The sequence below is a fragment of the Scyliorhinus canicula genome, chromosome 2 (assembly GCF_902713615.1).
Source record: "Scyliorhinus canicula chromosome 2, sScyCan1.1, whole genome shotgun sequence".
Taxonomy (NCBI): Eukaryota; Metazoa; Chordata; class Chondrichthyes; order Carcharhiniformes; family Scyliorhinidae; genus Scyliorhinus; species Scyliorhinus canicula.
The window spans coordinates 68928895-68947805 of NC_052147.1; the positions used below are offsets into that span (position 1 = coordinate 68928895).

Genomic DNA, 18911 nt, shown 5'->3' on the forward strand with positions numbered 1-18911 from the left:
AACAGCTCCCCCTTCTTACCAGCTAAAGAATGCAGTTTTCAGCATCTTGTGCATTCAAAGGCTGGTGAGTGAAGGAAGCCCTGATCCGGGGTTTGGGCTGCCGAACCTGAGATTATTTGTTTTATTTTCCATTTTTAAAAATATCTTTAGCTCCTAACACTTACCATGTTTCAGAAATATAAATATAGTAACAATGGCAGGGTGTGCAACACTTACGTTTTCTATTTTTTTAAAAATAATTTTTTGCAAATGAACATTAATAAAAATGAAAATCAAGAGATTGAAAATGTATGATTTTGGTAATGATCATTTGAATATTTTTGCATTAAAAAGCATTCCGGTTATATTACTCTCCTATTATCACGATATCAATTTGACAATTACCCTACTTTATGCAAAAGAATTATGCAAAATACATATGTCTTAATGATATAAACATGAGTTATCAGCAAAAATAAAAGATTGAGTACGTAGAAGCGTATAGTTTTAATCTGAACGTCGACTTCTTTCTGTCCTGAAAATCTAGGCCCGCAATCTGACTTCACAAGGTACAGTGCAGAAAATAAATGGAACATTTTAAAGTAATTAATTCAGTTAAATATGCATGTAAGATGCTAACATAAAGTGCATGCCAAACCTTCGCAGCAACATGAATTCATACCATAAGTGTTTTGTTACACTGTAATGTAATAACTAGTTCTTCTAAAGAGGTAATGGCAATTTGCAGACCTAGTAGATTAAACATTTATACGGTAGTGCAGATCGGTTAGCTATTTAGAAAAAAACAAAGTAAACGAAGAAGCAATGAGACTTCTTGCAGAATCAGCGAAGAACTGTAAACCTGTTTCAATGCATGTTGAAGCATTGGGCAAATAGATCAACTCCTCAGATGTGTCATGTCATTCCCGGGTACTAAGCATGATTTTATTTGCATGAGAGCAGTTGGTCAGGTTGGTCACTGCTGAAACAATCCCGTAACAATACAATCTGAGACACAGTCCAGAGTAAATAGCCGTCGAAACATCCATACCAATGTAAAATCATTACAGCCAAGATTGATATTTCAGCGCGATTTTCAAGAAATAAAACAATACTGAGCTAAAATTAGAATAACCTAATGTCCGTCTGTCCATTTCTGTTCACTGAAACAAATTAGCCTTTCAGGTCATTCTAATTAATCTCCAAATGACAGAGACAAGGGATTTTAAAATTAGGCCACGTCAGGAAGTACTGCTTTCTCAATCAGAAAGCACACACTGCACTCATGAAGGGCCAAGGGAAAGAAAAGCAAGTTATGGTGACACAGAGATCCTTTTTTTTCAGGAAGGAAGCATTATGATGTGGCCAGCTCTAGACTTCGAGGCCGACTCCTCCTTGTTCTCTGTTGCAGTTGAAGGTTGTTCAAGTGGCCTCACACAAAGAATGTTATGGATGTGGAAAGCAGCCTATGATCACTTCTATCTTCTTTCAGAATGTTATTCCTTTTAATCATATCTGGACCCAAGTATTTTCAATAGGAAAGCAGGAGTGTCCATTCAGCCTAGCCCCTCAAATGTGTTTAGACTGTCAAATCGTTCGAGGAAAATAGAAAACACTGAAGCGAGTAGAAAAGATGCTCCAAAAGATCTCGCTCCCTCAAGTTAATGAAAGGAGCGGCGGCCTGTTTGCACCCCCCCCCCCCCCCCCCCCCCCCCCCGCGCGAAGGCGGTGTTCCTCTGTCACTCAGGGTGACAATTCGCTCAGCAGAATTCCTTTTTTCTCTCAAAAGGGAGACATGGCAATTTGAATACGTGCCGTTTTTTTTAATTGTAGGACATTCCCCACTGTGACTTTGGTCTTGGCTGATCGTCCCCGGACAACAATGTTTTGTTTTGCCTTTTTTTTTTGCTCCACGGAATCTGAAAAGCAACTGAGCTTGACAGCACTTCTTAAACAAGTTTCCCTGACTGACACGCAGCAGACAGAAGCAGCCTGAACGATCCCTCTGTTCTCTCCGCCTCCTGACCATTTAGGGGCTGTGCTCGCTGCTCAAGAAGGAACCCACCCTTGCAGCGAACTTGATGGGGTGCCACCATCAAGTGGTGCAAAGCCCTGTCTCTGCTGCCTCTTTGATAGCACAGGAGGAGTGTGACATGGTGTACGTGCATCCGAGGCGTGTATTTAGGGGTTGTTTTTTTGTTGTTGTTGGTGTGTTTGTCTGTTTGCACGCAATTAGAATTACATTAGATTTGACGCTCTGTTGGTCAGCGGTCCTGACAAAGCGAGACTGGCCCGGGAGCTTCCATTGAAGTCCATCCGTACGTGAGACAGGAGGGCGAGATAATGTGGCACTCGATCACTCTGAGGATTAACTCAGCGTGGAGGCTGCGCTGGGGGAAGTACGAGGTGCAACGGTGCAATTCTGCCTGCTGAGATCTGATCTGACTTTCCCATCTCAGCCACTTTGGTCGCTCTCACTGCACAGACGTTTGCTCAGCTCATAGAGCAGTTTTTTTTTTCTCTTCCCCCCCCTCTCTCTCTCGCTTGATGCAGAGCGAAAGCTGCTCTCGGCTCCTACTCTTATCGAAAGCGGGAGAGCCACTTCGGCGCTGAATGGACGGAGGGAACACATCTCCGCTGTTCGGGGCGCCCCGGGAAATGTGGGGCTTGAAGTTTAACTGCGAGGATTTGCGCAAACCTCTGCTCTGAAGGTGTTTCTCTGCGCACGGATGGCATTTTGCTCGGGTCTGTTGATTCGGTGGTTTTAAGAAATGGCCCCGTTTTGGAGCAAGGAAGAGCACACCGTGCAGATTCTGTAGGTTTTAACAGCGACTCGAGCAGATGAGAGAGAGAGAGATGATGATGAGTGAGAAGACACACTTACCCTGATCCTGAGCTAACTGGGCAGGGCTGATGTTCGACCTTAAAGGTAACGCTTTGATTTCGGCATTTTGGCCACATCGGTTGAGACGTTTAATTTTATTCCCCCTCATTCGGGGTTCATTGAGCAGTGAATCGTGCTTGTGTGTGTTTGTGTTGCTGTGTTTCAGTGTTCAGTGTCTAATGGCCATCGTGCCTATCTGTTCAAGGTGTCCATGCTGCAATCGCAAGGGAAGATCCACCGTAACGATTGATTAACTTGATTACTGGTACTGTTTGCAAGGTCAGTTGCAGCCTTTCGGGTGCTAGCCCGGGGGTGGGGGAGTTATTGGGACGGAATGCGGCGCAGAGTGTTTTCCGGGCACATCTATGACTGTTAAAGGACTGAAACTGAGCACGCTGAAATCGACGAGCTGAATTCCGCAGGCTGCGATAGGGAAATGTCATTGAGACGCTCCGCTCGACAGATCAGCTTTTACTGACTCTTTGCACTGAAGAATTTGCAAACATGTCCCCCCACCCCTAGAAAAAGCAAGCAGCGATGGACCGCTGCTTGTATCGATACATCACCCCCCCCCCCACACACACACACACACACACACACAGTCCGTGTAAATCGACCCAATTTATAAATACTTCATTATGTCTCACCCCCCACCCCCCCACTAACACACACACACCTCCAGTTGCTGTCAGCAAGTGGCCTGCAGAGACTGAACGTAATCAGTGAATTAAGTAAATTAACTATGCCATAGAGAGGGGGGTGAATCTTATTTTCAAGGCTGAAAAACAGACCAAGTCTGCAGTGCAATTATATGACAATACCCGAAGGTAAGAGTCCCCTGGACATCTCGCTGGTAGAACGAGGTTTAAAAAACCCCAGCTGTCGTTTGCCGTACTGCAATTCTGCTGAGGTCCGGTGTTATTTGGGACATGCGTCTGCTGCACTGATATTACAAAGAGAGACCCGGGGAACACACTTATGTGCAGCCTAGGGTCCCAGTCACTTCATTTTTAAAAAAGACGAGAGAGAGGATTGACATTTCAGTTCAAAATATGGTCCAAGTTTCTCTTATCAGAAAAGCCTCATGTTTATGACTGCACCTCTCCCCCACCTTAAGCGATTTTCCCGATAATGATGTTATCCTCTGTCACGCGGGTCCCCTGTGAATTAATAGTTATTCACATATCAGCAAGGAGTAAATCCTTATAGTCAGAAGTATTAGATGGCCACATTGTGTCAAGGCTATTCATTTTGCTTACCAAACCCTCCTGATTTCTGATATATCCCCCTCCCCCAATACATTGCCTAATTGCTGATTGCTTAGAAGAGTGGGGTGATGACCAAGATGCTTGAGGCTTTTGAGGCACGGTATTGTGTGTTAATTTACCTCTTCTTCTGTGCCCCAGTTTATGATCTTTACGAATATGGTCCAGCAATGCTTGCAGAGGTTAACAAGATCAATTGCTCTAGACTTGCCTCATAAATGATAAATGTCACATTGTAACAACTGAATTATTCAAAGCTCTAATGCTTATTTGGCACTGATGACCAACATTGTGTAGATACAATCCTTTTAAGAAAATAGCTATTTTCTCGCGAAAGATCTGAGGTGATAAGATAAAATATTTTCAGCCCAACGAAACAGACCAAAAACGGCTCATTTAATTTTGAACAGTTGGTTAAGGACTCATCTGCCTTTGATGTCAATACTTAATTGCAGCATTTCAGCATCTTGTATCATTGACATTAACAATTCATGGCAAAACTGCAGCTTGGACTTTGCTGCCTGGTGGTGCTAGAATTGAAGTTATGCCTCCTCTTCGGCAATAGAAAAAGGCAGTGACATCCACGTCAGCTGAATAATTCAGGAGGCTAGAATGAGACAAGACTATTACTGCAGGAAACTTCAAAGGTGACAGTTTATCTATTCAATTGGACATCAGTGCTCAGATCGGCAAAACGTTTGTGGCTTACTCGTGTAAATTAATCCAAAAGGCACAAACAGCAGTATCGTTTGAAAGTGCAACAAAACTAATCTTGATATTATTCAACCCAATGTGTCGGATCGCCTCGTCGTGGCCACAGATTCACTAGTTAACGAATAGGCATCAGTCTGGACTAACCAGTGTCCTTTACAGTTGTGACCTTTTGAATTTTATTAGTCCGTTTGTTACATGTTATGTCCAAGGACAATGCAATATGAATCATTCTGGCCTTTCTGTGGCTAATGCTATTTAAAACTAGGTCTAACATTGAGCAAAATGACAGCCTGGTCTAGATTATCAAATTGCCAGCATAAGTGCTAAATGAATGGAATGCTTCAGCTGCACCCGTCTAGTTACTGCAGCATAAAACATTATTGGAGGGAAAATAGAATTAAATCTCAACAAAAATGTGAACTTGAGCATGCAATATTTGCAGACCTTACCCTTTAGTGTCACACATATATATTCTGTCGCTGCACAAACAGCTAATGCAAACAACTGCTTATCAAACATTTTGCAACCTGCATTCACAAATGGAGAGGGAGTGCTACAACAAATCTATGTGTTCTGGCTGCAGCTTTACCAGCTGGTTTTTCTGAATTTACCATAGCATGAATGATTCTAAGACAATAGGTCATTGCACTTGAAGGCATTTGTTGTGCTGACCTTCTGATGTCTGCATGCCATTCCAACAATTTTTCCCAGTCCGTTTGAGTTCCATTCTCCCTTCTACAGTACAATATCATGGGACATTGCTCCAAATCAGTGTCAAGCCAGAACTTGAAGGAACCTGATCGTAATTAAAATGCTGAATGAGAAACAAGCCTACTTAGCAGTTATGGTTGGGGCGAGCTTTTATATATAGCTGTGCAGTCAATTGGCAACTGAATGCAGGTCACTGGAATTCTGGAAGACTGGTGCAGTGTTATCATAACGTCTTAGTGATGTAAATATCCTGTTACTATAAGTCTCAAATGCTCAACATTATCAATAGCTGTGAACCCCTTGGTGCCTGGATTCCGAAAGACACATTGACTATAGCTGAAAGCTAATTCACATTCTTTCATTTTTGTTCTATCGCCAGTTACTAATCCTTTGAAATGTTTCTGCATTTTAACCTCACTTACTTGTTTTCAAACAATTTGTTGCTTTACAAATCCACTTTTCCTTCTCTTTCTCCTTCCTTCCTACTTCTCCTTCCCATCTGTCTCTCTCCGATCTTGTTTTCTATTTCTATTCTCTCATTGTTTATATTTTTTGCTACTTTCAATCCATTCGGATTTTGCAGGTTTCCAACTGTCTTTTGTTGTTCCTCCTCCTCTTTCCAGATATCATTATTGTGTAAATTCTTTTTCTGCCCATTTGTATTTTCTTCATTTTCCTTTTCTCACTACTGTCATTCAGTCAGTCGATACCTCTTTTGTCCCGAGGCTGATTCAGGGACAATTCTTTAAATAATCTCTGGAATGTTCCAAAAGGCTATGAATGTTAACCCTGCGTGGGAGCTTACCTTAATACATGTTGACATTTACCGAGGTTCAAATACGTTTAAATGCATGTATGGTTAAATTACCCAAGGCATTTCTAAAATACATATAAAATATCTGGCACAAGATTTTTTTTTTAACACCATTAAATGGAAAATATAATCGTTTTCACTGAACTACCAGCTGTTTTGGTTGGTTATAGCCTCAATTTCAATTCAACAAATGAGAAAAGACAGGCTGAATTGAAACCTGATTTAATATCCCACAAGCCTTGGCCCTTGGCATGCAAAGTACTACATAGGAAATAATTGTCAATGCAATCTATCTATGTGACCTACCCAAAATCCTATTCAAAGAGGTGGAGGGGAGACAATGAGCAAGATCCAGTATGCTGGTGGCATAAGGCATTTCTAATCATAAAGTACGTGAAATACGTAGCCTTGAAAATTTTAACAAAATAAGCTGGACTCTAACAATGGAGCAGAAATCTATTGCTGCCATCAGAGCAGAGCTCAGATTTTCTTTTGTGGAGTTTTCACCTTGTAAAGTTACCTTGCTAAATAATGGTAACTCGTAAATCATAGAAACATTCACATGCAAATTATTTTTAAGTAATTAGCCATTGCTGCTCTGTCTTCGAACTTTTAAAATAACGAAAGTCTGTGCAATTGTATCCCCCAAAATAAAACCTCAGTCAAAATTAGGGATTTGGATACATTTAAAAGATCACCAAAAATGTTGATCTCTAGTTACAGACATTAGAAATCGTATTCAGTCAAGGAAACCCCCCCAGAAACTACAGTATATTTATTTAAACAAATGCCAGACATTGGTAACCGAGATCTTAGAAGAATGGAGCACTGCTAAATTTTGACCAGCAAAACTGCCAATTGGTCATGTACATAGACAGAAGAGAGAAGAACTCATAAATTATCAGACTTCATGCCTGTCACCAGTTACTTTTCGGATAAAAAAACTCTGAATCTAAATGATCCAAATTGGGTATCTTGTTCCATTTCAGATTGATGCAGTCAGAAAACAATATTTTGTAAAGTGTTTTCTTGGATCAAAAGCCCAAAAAACACCAGAGAACCTTGAATTGGATCATTGCAGATTCCTTTTCATGGACGTCTGAATTTGACTGCCTGGATAATTCAGGTTGGGAAATCACTGTCCATTTAAATGCTGTGAATGTCTATTTTCATATTTCCAATTGGAAAAGACTAGAGGCTCAATATTTCAGATAAGGATTCTGTTTAGCATATCAGTGTGAGAATCTCTTAAGTAGAACCATTATGGGTTGGAAGGAACCTTTCATATAGTGGCAACATATTTGATGTGAGTGATATTTTCCTCCCCTGACCCAATGTTTCTCAGGTAATTTGATTCAGCATAACAATCCACCATTTTGCAATTACATTCTCATAGGACATTTCTACATTCGTAAAATATAGTGAACAGGAAACCTGATAAATAAATCTAGTTTACTCAATAATTTCATTTTATAAATATGGACTTGCAGCCCCAATGGATGTAGCAAATCCAACATACATGACATTGTCGAATCGTACAAAACATATCTGTGATTAATGCTTAGAATTACCCGGATTGTAATGCATACCACAGCAATATGTCAATGGCATTGCTAGCCAGTAACTGGTGCAGTTGTAGATGATCATGAATTTAATTGATCAAAACCTGAATCTGATTGATCTTCCATTTAAGTTAGTAATTGTCTTTTATATTATAATGACCTACTTTAAAAGTGTGAGCTTGATTTAAACAATAATAAATGTGCGACATGACAATAGGACAGACAGCTTAATACAAAGATTAGAACGACAGATAAATTGATAAGAATTGTTTGGAACAGCATTGAGACTTTCTGACAATTGTTTTCCTCGGTTTTATCTTTCTGCAAGTTCAGTAATTTAATTCATTGTAGTTCAAAAATAACATTGAAAATCCTATTATTTTTGCGTGTGTACTGTATGACCAGTCATATCACAGCAGGATTTGAAAGAGCATTGTAAATTGACAGCCTTAATACTGCTGGTTGTAACTATGCCAGTGGATTTTAAAAAAACAGGCTATGAACATTTTTAACACTGCACCATTAATAGAATTACCATTTTACATTCCAACCCTAGTGAGTTGCCCCCGACGTTGCTACTAAGCAGTCACACAGTGGCATTTTGACTCTACTGTAGCTGCTTCAAAAATGTTTGAAATAATCACATTACTAGTTGGAATGCTGGAGAAGGTATTTGATCATAATGAATATTAATATAGTATTGTGTCGTTGTCTTACCTACACTTCTGTCATTTAGATTGACTGCCATTATAATTCTTCTGCAGCTATGAATGAGACTATTTGTTAAACTGGAGACTTTTAATTACACTATCTGAAGCTCTTAATGACATATTAAGGCCTAAAATTACATTAAACCTAGCCATCCATTTTCCATTTAACATTTTCTACCTCAGAGCAATAATTAGAAATTAGCGGCAAAATCAGTAACAGCTCCTTTCTGAAATGCAGAATTCTGCGAAATGGAGGACACAGGTAAAAATGATTTACAGTCTTTTGTGATATTGTTTGTGAGAGGTAACAATGAACATTCCATTTTCTGGTACGCGCTGAATATATTTATTTTAAGATAATCAGCAGATAATCTTTGTGAACTGACGATACTATTTTTCATTTGCTGCATAATTTACAATTTATATATTATTAATCATCTTGCATATAACATAATCTTACCGGCCGCAGTCCTTGCTTCCTGGGTCAAGTTTTTCGTTCTTACTCTTATGTTAACATCTTACATTGAACTGCCTATCCATCATTTATAATGGCAATTTTTATAACAGTCATAATGAGAAACATTCCACCTAAACAAATGATTTTTACATCGTGCTTTGTTGAGGGACTAATTAAATTGTGAAAGATAATTGTAAAGACAAAATGTCTGACTTTATTTCAGTAATCTCAAACAGTTGGATGGAGATTTTATCCTGATCTGTCCATTTTGAGCATGTGCAGGTTGTGGAATGTCCCAAAGGCATTATTGATACAAACAGAAAGAATTTTCAAATTATTCTCTAAAGGGTTAATCTGTTTCTCTGCTTTTGAGATTTGAAAACAACTGAGAATTTAATTTCTCAAACATTTATTTTGAGCAACTTTCATCCAAAATATTAACAGCTTTTCTATCATGACATTCTCAACCAGGCTGTGAATTAATAGAGTTGCAAACAGCTCTGGTTTCCCTTTACTCCATTTTAATTCTTACAAAAAAATTGTTTATTGGGAACATATTTTCTTTTCCAGTCAAAAAAAATCTTTATCTTCTGAACCATTTTACAGCTGGAGTGATTTTTATAAATTAACGACTAGGAAACTGCGTAAACAATGCATGTTTGAATATTTCATGAGATCATTTATGTTTCTTTATGGAAATTTATGTTTGTTTAAGGTTATATGAATCATCAAACTCACCAGTGAACTAGATGCTTTGCGGCAAAACACAAAAACAGGAACTGCTTGAAAATAGCGAGGGAGCAGTTGGTTGAAATGACTGACGTGCAAGAGAGGTTGATGATGAATTAAGAGTGGAGGCGAGGCTGCAGTGATAGGGAAGGGAGGGGGAATTCGGGCCTCATGTTCCAAAAGGAGTTAAGGATTTCTTGGGTGCTGCCTTCGTGACCCTGGCCCCAGTATTTTTGAATACCAGCAACCCTAAGTTCTGCCTCTTTCAACCCTAAATTCTCTTCAGATCACTTCCCGGCTCAAGTTGAATCCACAACTTCCATCCCTTCTCAGAGCTTGGAAATCCTCAAAATTCTAAAGACTTTATTGTTGGGGCCATCCATTCAAGGGTTAACCCTTAAAGATCCTTGTTCCTGGGATTTTGTTCTCTGAGACACTCAGATGTTTATTCCTGGGATTTCAGAAGCTGGAACTTGCTGAAGTTATCCCAGTATCCTCTCGACAGTGTATACCCAGACCTTTTGGCAGGGCCCCAGGTCTCATGGCTGAATGTTGATAAATCCCTGAAGAAGTTGTACAGACTCAAAACTTCAGCTCTCTGCTTCTCTCTCCACAGATGCTGCCAGACCAGCTGAGCTTTTCCAGCATTTTCTGTTTTCATTACCCTGATAACAATCTTATTCTCACAAAACCTCCAACACACTATGAGCGATGCTATGGGAGATTTGCTCGTGTGCACTTAATATTTTGCTTACCATTCAGATTCCTATCATTATCGCATTTTTAAATTGCATTTGAGAGATAAAAATTGTGATAAGGAACAAATTATTTTTCAGTGGAATGCATCAATTTTCCAATGTACTGTTAGTTTTTATAAGCAACTTAAATTGTGTTGACTTCACAGAACCCAAATGTGTCCTTAAGGGCTCTCAGTTGCGATATGTTTTTCAGAAAGTATGCTTAATAACTGAAAAGATTTCTCTGTTGTATGGAATCTGAATGTGCAGATTTAATCAATATTGCATTATGTTATGAACAATGCACTGTACTTTTTTAACTTTTCACATTATCATCCCACTTTGAGACACTTATTTGACCAAATTCCCTTTACATCTTGCAGTACTAATTGACTGCCAGATGGTGTGGTTGATCTACTTCGAGGTTCCTGTTAAAAATTGATACTGATCCCACAATTAGAGGGTGTACAAAAGCAGGAAAGGGTGCTTTGCTTTCTAATTTTCCTTCATGCATAAATAATTTTTATCAGCATCCCTCAACCAAATCTGCAGACCCACCATTTAGAGTATTCCAGAAGGAAACCTATCTCTGGTTTGTCCATTACCCAGTGGAATGGTACATCAACCATCATACTGCTCAATATTTTTAAAAATCAATGCAATGCACTGAGAGTTATTCAGAACAGTCCCTTTAATTGTCTTTGCTTTTGAAAATGCTTTAGAACAAGTGGACTAAAGTGTTCATAATGAGTGAATGGTTATTGTTTCCTCCATTTATCTTCTCAACATTCTGTTTCCATTCCAGGCTAGTTAACCTGATTTACAATGGAAAAACTTCTTTTTTATCTGCTGTTAATTGGTATGACAGTGAAGGCCCAGGTCTGTCCCAAGCGTTGTGTCTGTCAGAATCTGTCTCCAAACCTTGCAACTCTTTGTGCCAAAAAAGGACTTCTCTTTGTCCCATCGAACATTGACAGAAGGACAGTCGAGCTGCGTTTAGGGGATAATTTCATTACAATCATTAAAAGAAGAGACTTTGCTAACATGACCAGCCTGGTTGACCTTACATTGTCAAGGAATACAATAAATTATGTTGCACCACAAGCATTTGCAGACCTGCGCAATCTGAGGGCCTTACATTTGAACAGCAACAGACTAACCCAGATAACAAATGACATATTTAGTGGGCTTTCAAACCTTCACCATTTAGTAGTCAATAACAATCAACTCCTTGACATTTCCTCTGAAGCTTTTAATGATATTTTATTGTCCCTTGAAGAGTTGGATGTATCCTACAATAATTTAAAATCTATTCCCTGGGAGGCAGTTCAGAAGATGGTCAACTTGCATACATTCAGCATGGACCATAACATGATTGAACAAATTGACGAGGGAACTTTCTCTCACCTTCACAAGTTGACTCGATTGGATATGACATCCAATAAATTGCGGAAGCTACCACCTGATCCTTTATTCACTAGAGCTCAGGTACTAGCCTACTCAGGACTCTTGAACCCACCAAGTTTTACATTAAGTTTTGGAGGGAATCCCTTGCATTGCAACTGTGAGTTACTCTGGCTGCGCCGTCTCTCAAGAGAGGATGATTTGGAGACCTGTGCCTCACCTCCACATCTAACAGGCCGATACTTTTGGTCAATTCCGGAAGAAGAATTTATCTGTGATCAACCACTGATTACTCGCTATACACACGAGCTCAGAGTTTTAGAAGGTCAACGTGCTACGCTGAAGTGCAAGGCCATTGGGGACCCAGCCCCTTCCATCCACTGGACCTCGCCTGAAGGCAAGCTCATTTCAAATTCATCGCGGACAGCTTTGTATAATAATGGAACCTTAGACATCCTCATAACTACTGTCAAAGATACAGGCACGTTCACCTGCATTGCTTCAAATGCTGCTGGAGAAACCACTGCAGTGGTGGAACTTCATATAATCAAACTTCCGCATTTAGTCAACAGCACAAACAACATTCACGAATCCGATCCTGGCTCATCAGACATTTCTACTTCTACTAAATCTGGTTCAAACACTAGCAATAGTGTTAGTGACACCAAGGCCAAACCAGAAAAGAGGGTGGCAGTTGCTGAAACATCATCGTCTTCTGCACTTATTAAATTTAATTTGCAACATAATATCCCTGGCATTCGTATGTTCCAGATTCAGTATAATGGTTCTTATGATGACTCGCTTGTTTACAGGTAAGCTCTTTCACTTGTTATTTGCACACTAGTTTAGTACTTAATCAGTTGGCCATATATTGATTTTGTTTGTGCGTTTTTTTATTATGATGCATTAACAACGGTGAAACCACTGTCACATTACAGCTCCATGTGAGTTTTGGACGGATATGGTCAATTATTAATGCCTTTCCTTTCCTTTGCATGGTAATAAACAAGCAAGTGTAAAGCTCTTATAATGCCATACTGATCCTTAATCCTGTGCTGTAATCTTACCTTATTCTGTGCATGCTGGCACATCACAGTTCATGTTTGCCTGCGAAAGGTTGGATATTGTGCGATAACACTTAAAAAAAGCTGCAAAGAACACTTCAAATTAAGACATCCAAAATCAATCAGACAATGACTTCCTCAGTAATTGATCCATTTGCTTTGTAGTTTGCTTTCATTAGATTTAAAGGTCATTTTTATTTTTGCCCTGGGTAATTATTTTAAAATTTCCCTTTCAGGTTCAAATGCTTTAAACAAAAGTCAGCATTCCGGTAATGTGATTTGTAAGTCTGACAATGAGTTTTTATTTGGGTTTTTACAGTTTGGAAGATGCAGCTATGCCCACAGCTAAGTGTAGTTATTTCTCCCCAAGGCACTTCCAAATGTGTGTGGCTGTAAACTTTCAATTATAGTAACAAAAATGGAGTTCTTTTTGCTGATTAACGAGAATGAATGTTTAAAGGTCCACTAATGAAGTCCATATATTGTCTCTCAGAATGATTCCTTCCACAAGCAAAAGTTTCCTTGTCACTAACCTGGCTGCAGGAACACAGTATGACTTATGTGTCTTAGCAATCTACGATGATGGCATCACCTCCCTCACAGCTACCAGGGTTGTTGGCTGCATACAATTTACCACGGACCAGGATTACGTTCGCTGCCATTTTATGCCATCTCAGTTTCTGGGAGGAACGATGATAATTATAATCGGTGGAATTATCGTGGCCTCTGTGTTGGTCTTCATTATCATACTCATGATTCGATACAAGGTATGCAACAGTAATGACCCACACAAGATAACAAAGGTCAGCAATGTCTACTCGCAGACAAATGGAGCTCATTTACAAATGTGCAGCGGAATATTAGCCCACTCAAATTCTAAAGTCATCATGGGGCAAGAAGAGAACACACAGTATCATAAAGATCCCAAACCACAGCTGTCAGATTCTGACGTGAGCCAGGACTGTGCTACCACTACCTCCATCGTGCCACCTGACTGGACTACAGGTGTTACTGCGTCTCTAAAGCTGAAAAGAAAGGCTGGGCCAAAGTCAAATGTCGAAAGACCAATGGAAGCTTTCACCAATGTTGAGTCACCCAAAAAGAAAAGGGAAAATACTGCAATTTTACAGAAGACCCCTTGTGCTCCAGTTTCTCTGAAAGAGACTCCCACTTTTAGACGAGCACAATCGAAGTCCATTAAATATCTTACTCTGCCAACAGAAACGAGCAGAGCTAAGCGGAGATATTCACTCAATGGAGATTTATCAGAGTATCATTGCTATACTCACTCACAAAAGATTAGCAGCCTGTGGTCAAAAAGGAGCATGTCAATGAATGGGATGTTGTTACAGTTAGAAAACTCTGATGCTGATAGTGGGAAAGCCACCTTTTCAAGTTCTGAGTGGATAATGGAAAGCACCGTGTGACATTTTAACTATGTTAGTGAAGGAACACTGCCTTGTAACAGTTTGGGAATTCTATGCTTGTCTTTCCGTTTGATGGCATTTCCAGCAAGGTGGTAATGGAACTGGCTCATGCACGCAACTCTTCGATAGAAACAACAGGCAGCACCGAAAGACATGAAGGTAAAGCACGATTTAGCACCGGTGCCTTATCCTGCTTTAGGATTGGCTTTCTGGTTCTGGAGTATGGGGATAAATGAGTGAAAATTTTTCACAGAAGCCTTTGACCAAGGAAATATGGTTTCCTGCATCTTAAAGAAACAAAAAAGCCTATTTATGGACTACTTAATAAATTGATATTTTTTAATAATTGAGCTGTAATTTTCTTTTCAGTGACAATGGTAAATGCCTTTTGTTTTCAGGCAAATGCTGTACAGATAAAACAACTTTGTGTTGTTATGTTGTGTACAATAAAGAATTAAATAAGTATATTCGGCCAGTGTTAGTACAATGAATAGCTGTTATATGTGCAATTAGGCAGAGCCTGAAAATTGTGGTTGCCCAGCCAGGACTGGTAGAGGTATTCCATACTGCCAGCTAAGTAATCTAAAATGATTGAACTTCCATAATAAGGGTGCCAGTCCTGTATCAGAAAAAGTAATGGTTGTGGTAATGTAATCTTCGCATTTAAATCAAGTACTCATAGTCTGACTACCACTCAAAGGAGCCATTAAATGAAAATATTGCCAATCAAAGGAGCTGAATTAAGGCCTGCTACTGAAGTGCTTTCAACTGGTTCAAATGTTATTTTTGTGAAATTATCCTGACACAAAAATACATAAGGAAAGTGGTATAAACTAGAATGTGGAAAGGACCTGAGAAGCAGATTTATTTAATTTAATACCAGGCCAAGCATTAAAATAGAAAGACAATATAACAAAGCACATTGCTATAGTGTGATATTTGAAGAACCCAACTGCTAAAAATCATTATTTACCTGGTAGAAATGAGCGAATAGACAGCATTTCAGATTAATGGGCTGGTATGGTCTGAGCTGAAACACAGCCAAACTCGATCACAGTTTTGAGCCATTTAACTACTGGGATAAATTCAATAGTATTATTGGAAACTCTGTGCCAAGATTTCCCTCAAGCGTGGGATTGTACTCTTGTCAGAGAACATGATTACCAATTTTTCAAGAAATCCAAAATCTAAAGCAAGCTGATGAAATCCTGGCTGTGCCCCTAGGCCACATCTAACCAACCCAGTTAACGAAGGTTTCAACTTTGTGTTGTGCTCACTCCTATTATCTGGTAAACATTTTTAGACTCCTTTTAACATATGCAATTTGTAAAAACAGTAAAGCACACATTACATCATGGCTTGACCTAACCTGATGGAAACACTTAAGAGAGTCAGTCCATCCAAGGATTTTACAAGGAGTGTTTTTTTGAAATCTAGCAACAGAGTAACAATGAATCTGGTTTTATTTTATCAGGAAGGCTTACCCAGACCTGTCAAATTCACTCATTTCAATAAAAAAAAGTATAACCTGTTTCTATGTGTTTCGCTCTTTGAAAATAAAGTTTAGATATTTAAATGAGTTTGTAATCTGTCTGAATTTTTGCGTTTCTAAGCTCTTCAGAACATAGAGACGAAGCTGTACAGTGAAATCCTACTTGTAGAACTCGTGTGTATTGAAACTAGCTATATCTGATGATCCCACCAGTCCGACAAATGAATTAATGATTCAAACAGGATGCCTACGAGACCAGCAATCTATAAAGGCCGTCTGTCTCATAGTCGTTTTAGAAAATGCTTTAATTGAGTTCAGCAGTATTTGGGTTTATTCTATTTTTCCTTTGAGTAGTTAATATAGCTTGAGTAGCTTGAGGTATAAATGCTTTCTGCTCAATGACAAAAAGAACACTTGAATGTGGATCATTCTGAGGTAAAATCTCAGAAATGTGCCATCATTACATTGAGTGCATGCAATAATGCGTCCTTCTATTTTATTTTGAAATTGAAGTCCACCCAGGTTTGAAGGAAGAGAATTCAACTCACCTAACGTTTGACATCCTTTCCAAAATAGTTCACTTACTATAATGCTCACATCTTTTTGTTGTTGAGATTCAGATGGCAAGCTGAATGTTAACAAGAAAAATCAGAATATTAGCTTTTCTTTCCTTTTGCATTTTTCAGAAGAGTTCCAGGTTCCCAGCTGAACAAGCTGTTCTATATGCTGACTGAAAATCAGTTTGAAAATACAAAACTTGCCCTTTCACATGCACCTAGCTTAAGTTTAACCTTTATTCTTCACTACTGCATCCAAGCATCTCGCTATATTGTAAACTATTTATCAAAACTGTGGACAAATTCCTATCTTATTATTTGAAAACTCACAATTTTGATTTTGTATTTTCAAAATTTTTCTTTTGATACTAAGAAATGAGTTTGCAGAACTAAAAGCAAATTTCATGTTAGCTTCGATAAGGCAGAATGTTTGATCAGATAAATTGCCAAAGAAATAGGCAACATCTGCCGCACAAAGAATTGATCAACAAGTTATTTTGCTCATGCAAATGCTTTGTGTGATAGAAGCTGTGAAACTAGTCTGCAAAGCACTTGAGCTGATATATAATTTTCCAATTAATATTGTTATATTATGAGAGCATTATGTTTGGCACTGCTTAGTCATTGCTTACATCAAGCACCCTCAGTGTAGGTTTTCTGATGCTAAATGCAGATAATATTTTGGTCTTAATAGCATTCCTTAACCCACAGAAAGCCCTTACCGCCCATTTCTATTGCATCAATGTGATGTATCTTTTTTTCCATATCAGGTATACTAATCTTTGAGTCAGGCTTCCTCCTTCATGCCAATTTGTGAGTAGTTGTGCATTGTAATCTCATGTCAGTTAAGAGCTGGATCAAAACTTGCCTTGTGCACAATTTTTACAGCCAGAGGGAATAGGTATTCATTCCAGAAGTCTGAACTGGATCTGAACCATGAACGATGAAAAGATAGAATATGAATGCACTAGCTGTACCACTGAGTGTGCTATTAAAAATCGCAAGTCAATTGTTTGTCAAGGAGAATAACTGTGGACCATTTGGCCCAAATTAGGACTGGCAGAACAAACGATTTAGGTAGGTTTTTTTTAAATGCTTCTCGTGAAATCTGTGTTTTATCCAACCCAACTGTAATAAACTGTCCTTATAGAGTTGCGTTTTATGATTGACATCCTAACTGTGGGCAGCACGGCGGCACAGTGGTTAGCACAGTTGCTTCACAGTTCCAGGGTCCCAGGTTCAATTCTGGCTTGGGTCACTGTCTGTGCGGAGTCTGTACGTTCTCCCCGTGACTGCGTGGGTTTCCTCCAGGTGCTCCAGTTTTCTCCCACAGTCCAACGATGTGCAGGTTCGGTGGATTTGCCATGATAAATTACCCTTCGTGTCCAAAAAAGGTTAGAACAAAGAACAAAGAAAATTACAGCACAGGAACAGGCCCTTCGGCCCTCCCAGCCTGCGCCGATCCAAATCCTTTATCTAAACCTGCCTCCTATTTACCAAGGTCTACTTCCCTCTGTTCCCGCCCGTTCATATACCTGTCTAGATGCCTCTTAAATGATGCTATCGTGCCCGCCTCTACCACCTCCGCTGGTAAAGCGTTCCAGGCACCCACCACCCTCTGCGTAAAAAACTTTCCACGCACATCTCCCTTAAACTTTCCCCCTCTCACCTTGAAATCGTGACCCCTTGTAACTGTCACCCCCACTCTTGGAAAAAGCTTGTTGCTATCCACCCTGTCCATACCTCTCATAATTTTGTATACCTCAATCAGGTCCCCCCTCAACCTCCGTCTTTCCAATGAAAACAATCCTAATCTACTCAACCTTTCTTCATAGCTAGCACCCTCCATACCAGGCAATATCCTGGTGAACCTCCTCTGCACCCTCTCCAAAGCATCCTCATCCTTCTGGTAATGTGGCGACCAGAACTGCACGCAGTATTCCATATGTGGCCTATCCAAAGTCCTATACAACTGTAACATGACCTGCCTACTCTTGTACTCAATACCCCATCCGATGAAGGCAAGCATGCTGTATGCCTTCTTGACCACTCTTATCAACCTGTGTTGCCACCTTCAGGGTACAATGGACCTGAACTCCTAGATCTCTCTGTACATCAATTTTCCCCAGGACTCTTCCATTGACTATATAGTCCGCTCTTGAATTTGATCTTCCAAAATGCATCACCTCGCATTTGCCTGGATTGAACTCCATCTGCCATTTCTCTGCCCAACTCTCTAATCTATCTATATTTTGTTGTATTCTCTGACAGTCCTCCTCGCTATCTGAAACTCCACCAATCTTAGTATCATCTGCAAACTTGCTAATCAGACCACCTATACCTTCCTCCAGGTCATTTATGTAGATCACAAACAACAGTGGTCCGAGCACGGATCCCTGTGGAAC

At 39.5% G+C, this 18911-nt stretch overlaps 1 protein-coding gene across 2 annotated transcripts; it reads left to right on the top strand.

Moving 5' to 3' along the window:
- The first annotated feature begins 1799 nt into the window (after positions 1 to 1799).
- Positions 1800 to 15986, top strand: lrfn5a (leucine rich repeat and fibronectin type III domain containing 5a). 2 transcript variants are annotated; one of them, XM_038780367.1, is made up of 4 exons: positions 1800 to 2908; positions 3069 to 3142; positions 11368 to 12778; positions 13524 to 15986. In XM_038780367.1, exons 3-4 carry the CDS (start codon positions 11388 to 11390, stop codon positions 14455 to 14457), a joined length of 2325 nt encoding a protein of 774 aa, XP_038636295.1. In that variant the 5' UTR covers positions 1800 to 2908; positions 3069 to 3142; positions 11368 to 11387; the 3' UTR covers positions 14458 to 15986. The 2 variants fall into 2 exon arrangements, with proteins under 2 accessions (XP_038636295.1, XP_038636288.1); XM_038780360.1 differs by lacking the exon at positions 3069 to 3142 and having other exon boundaries at positions 1802 to 2908.
- The last annotated feature ends 2925 nt before the right edge of the window (positions 15987 to 18911 follow it).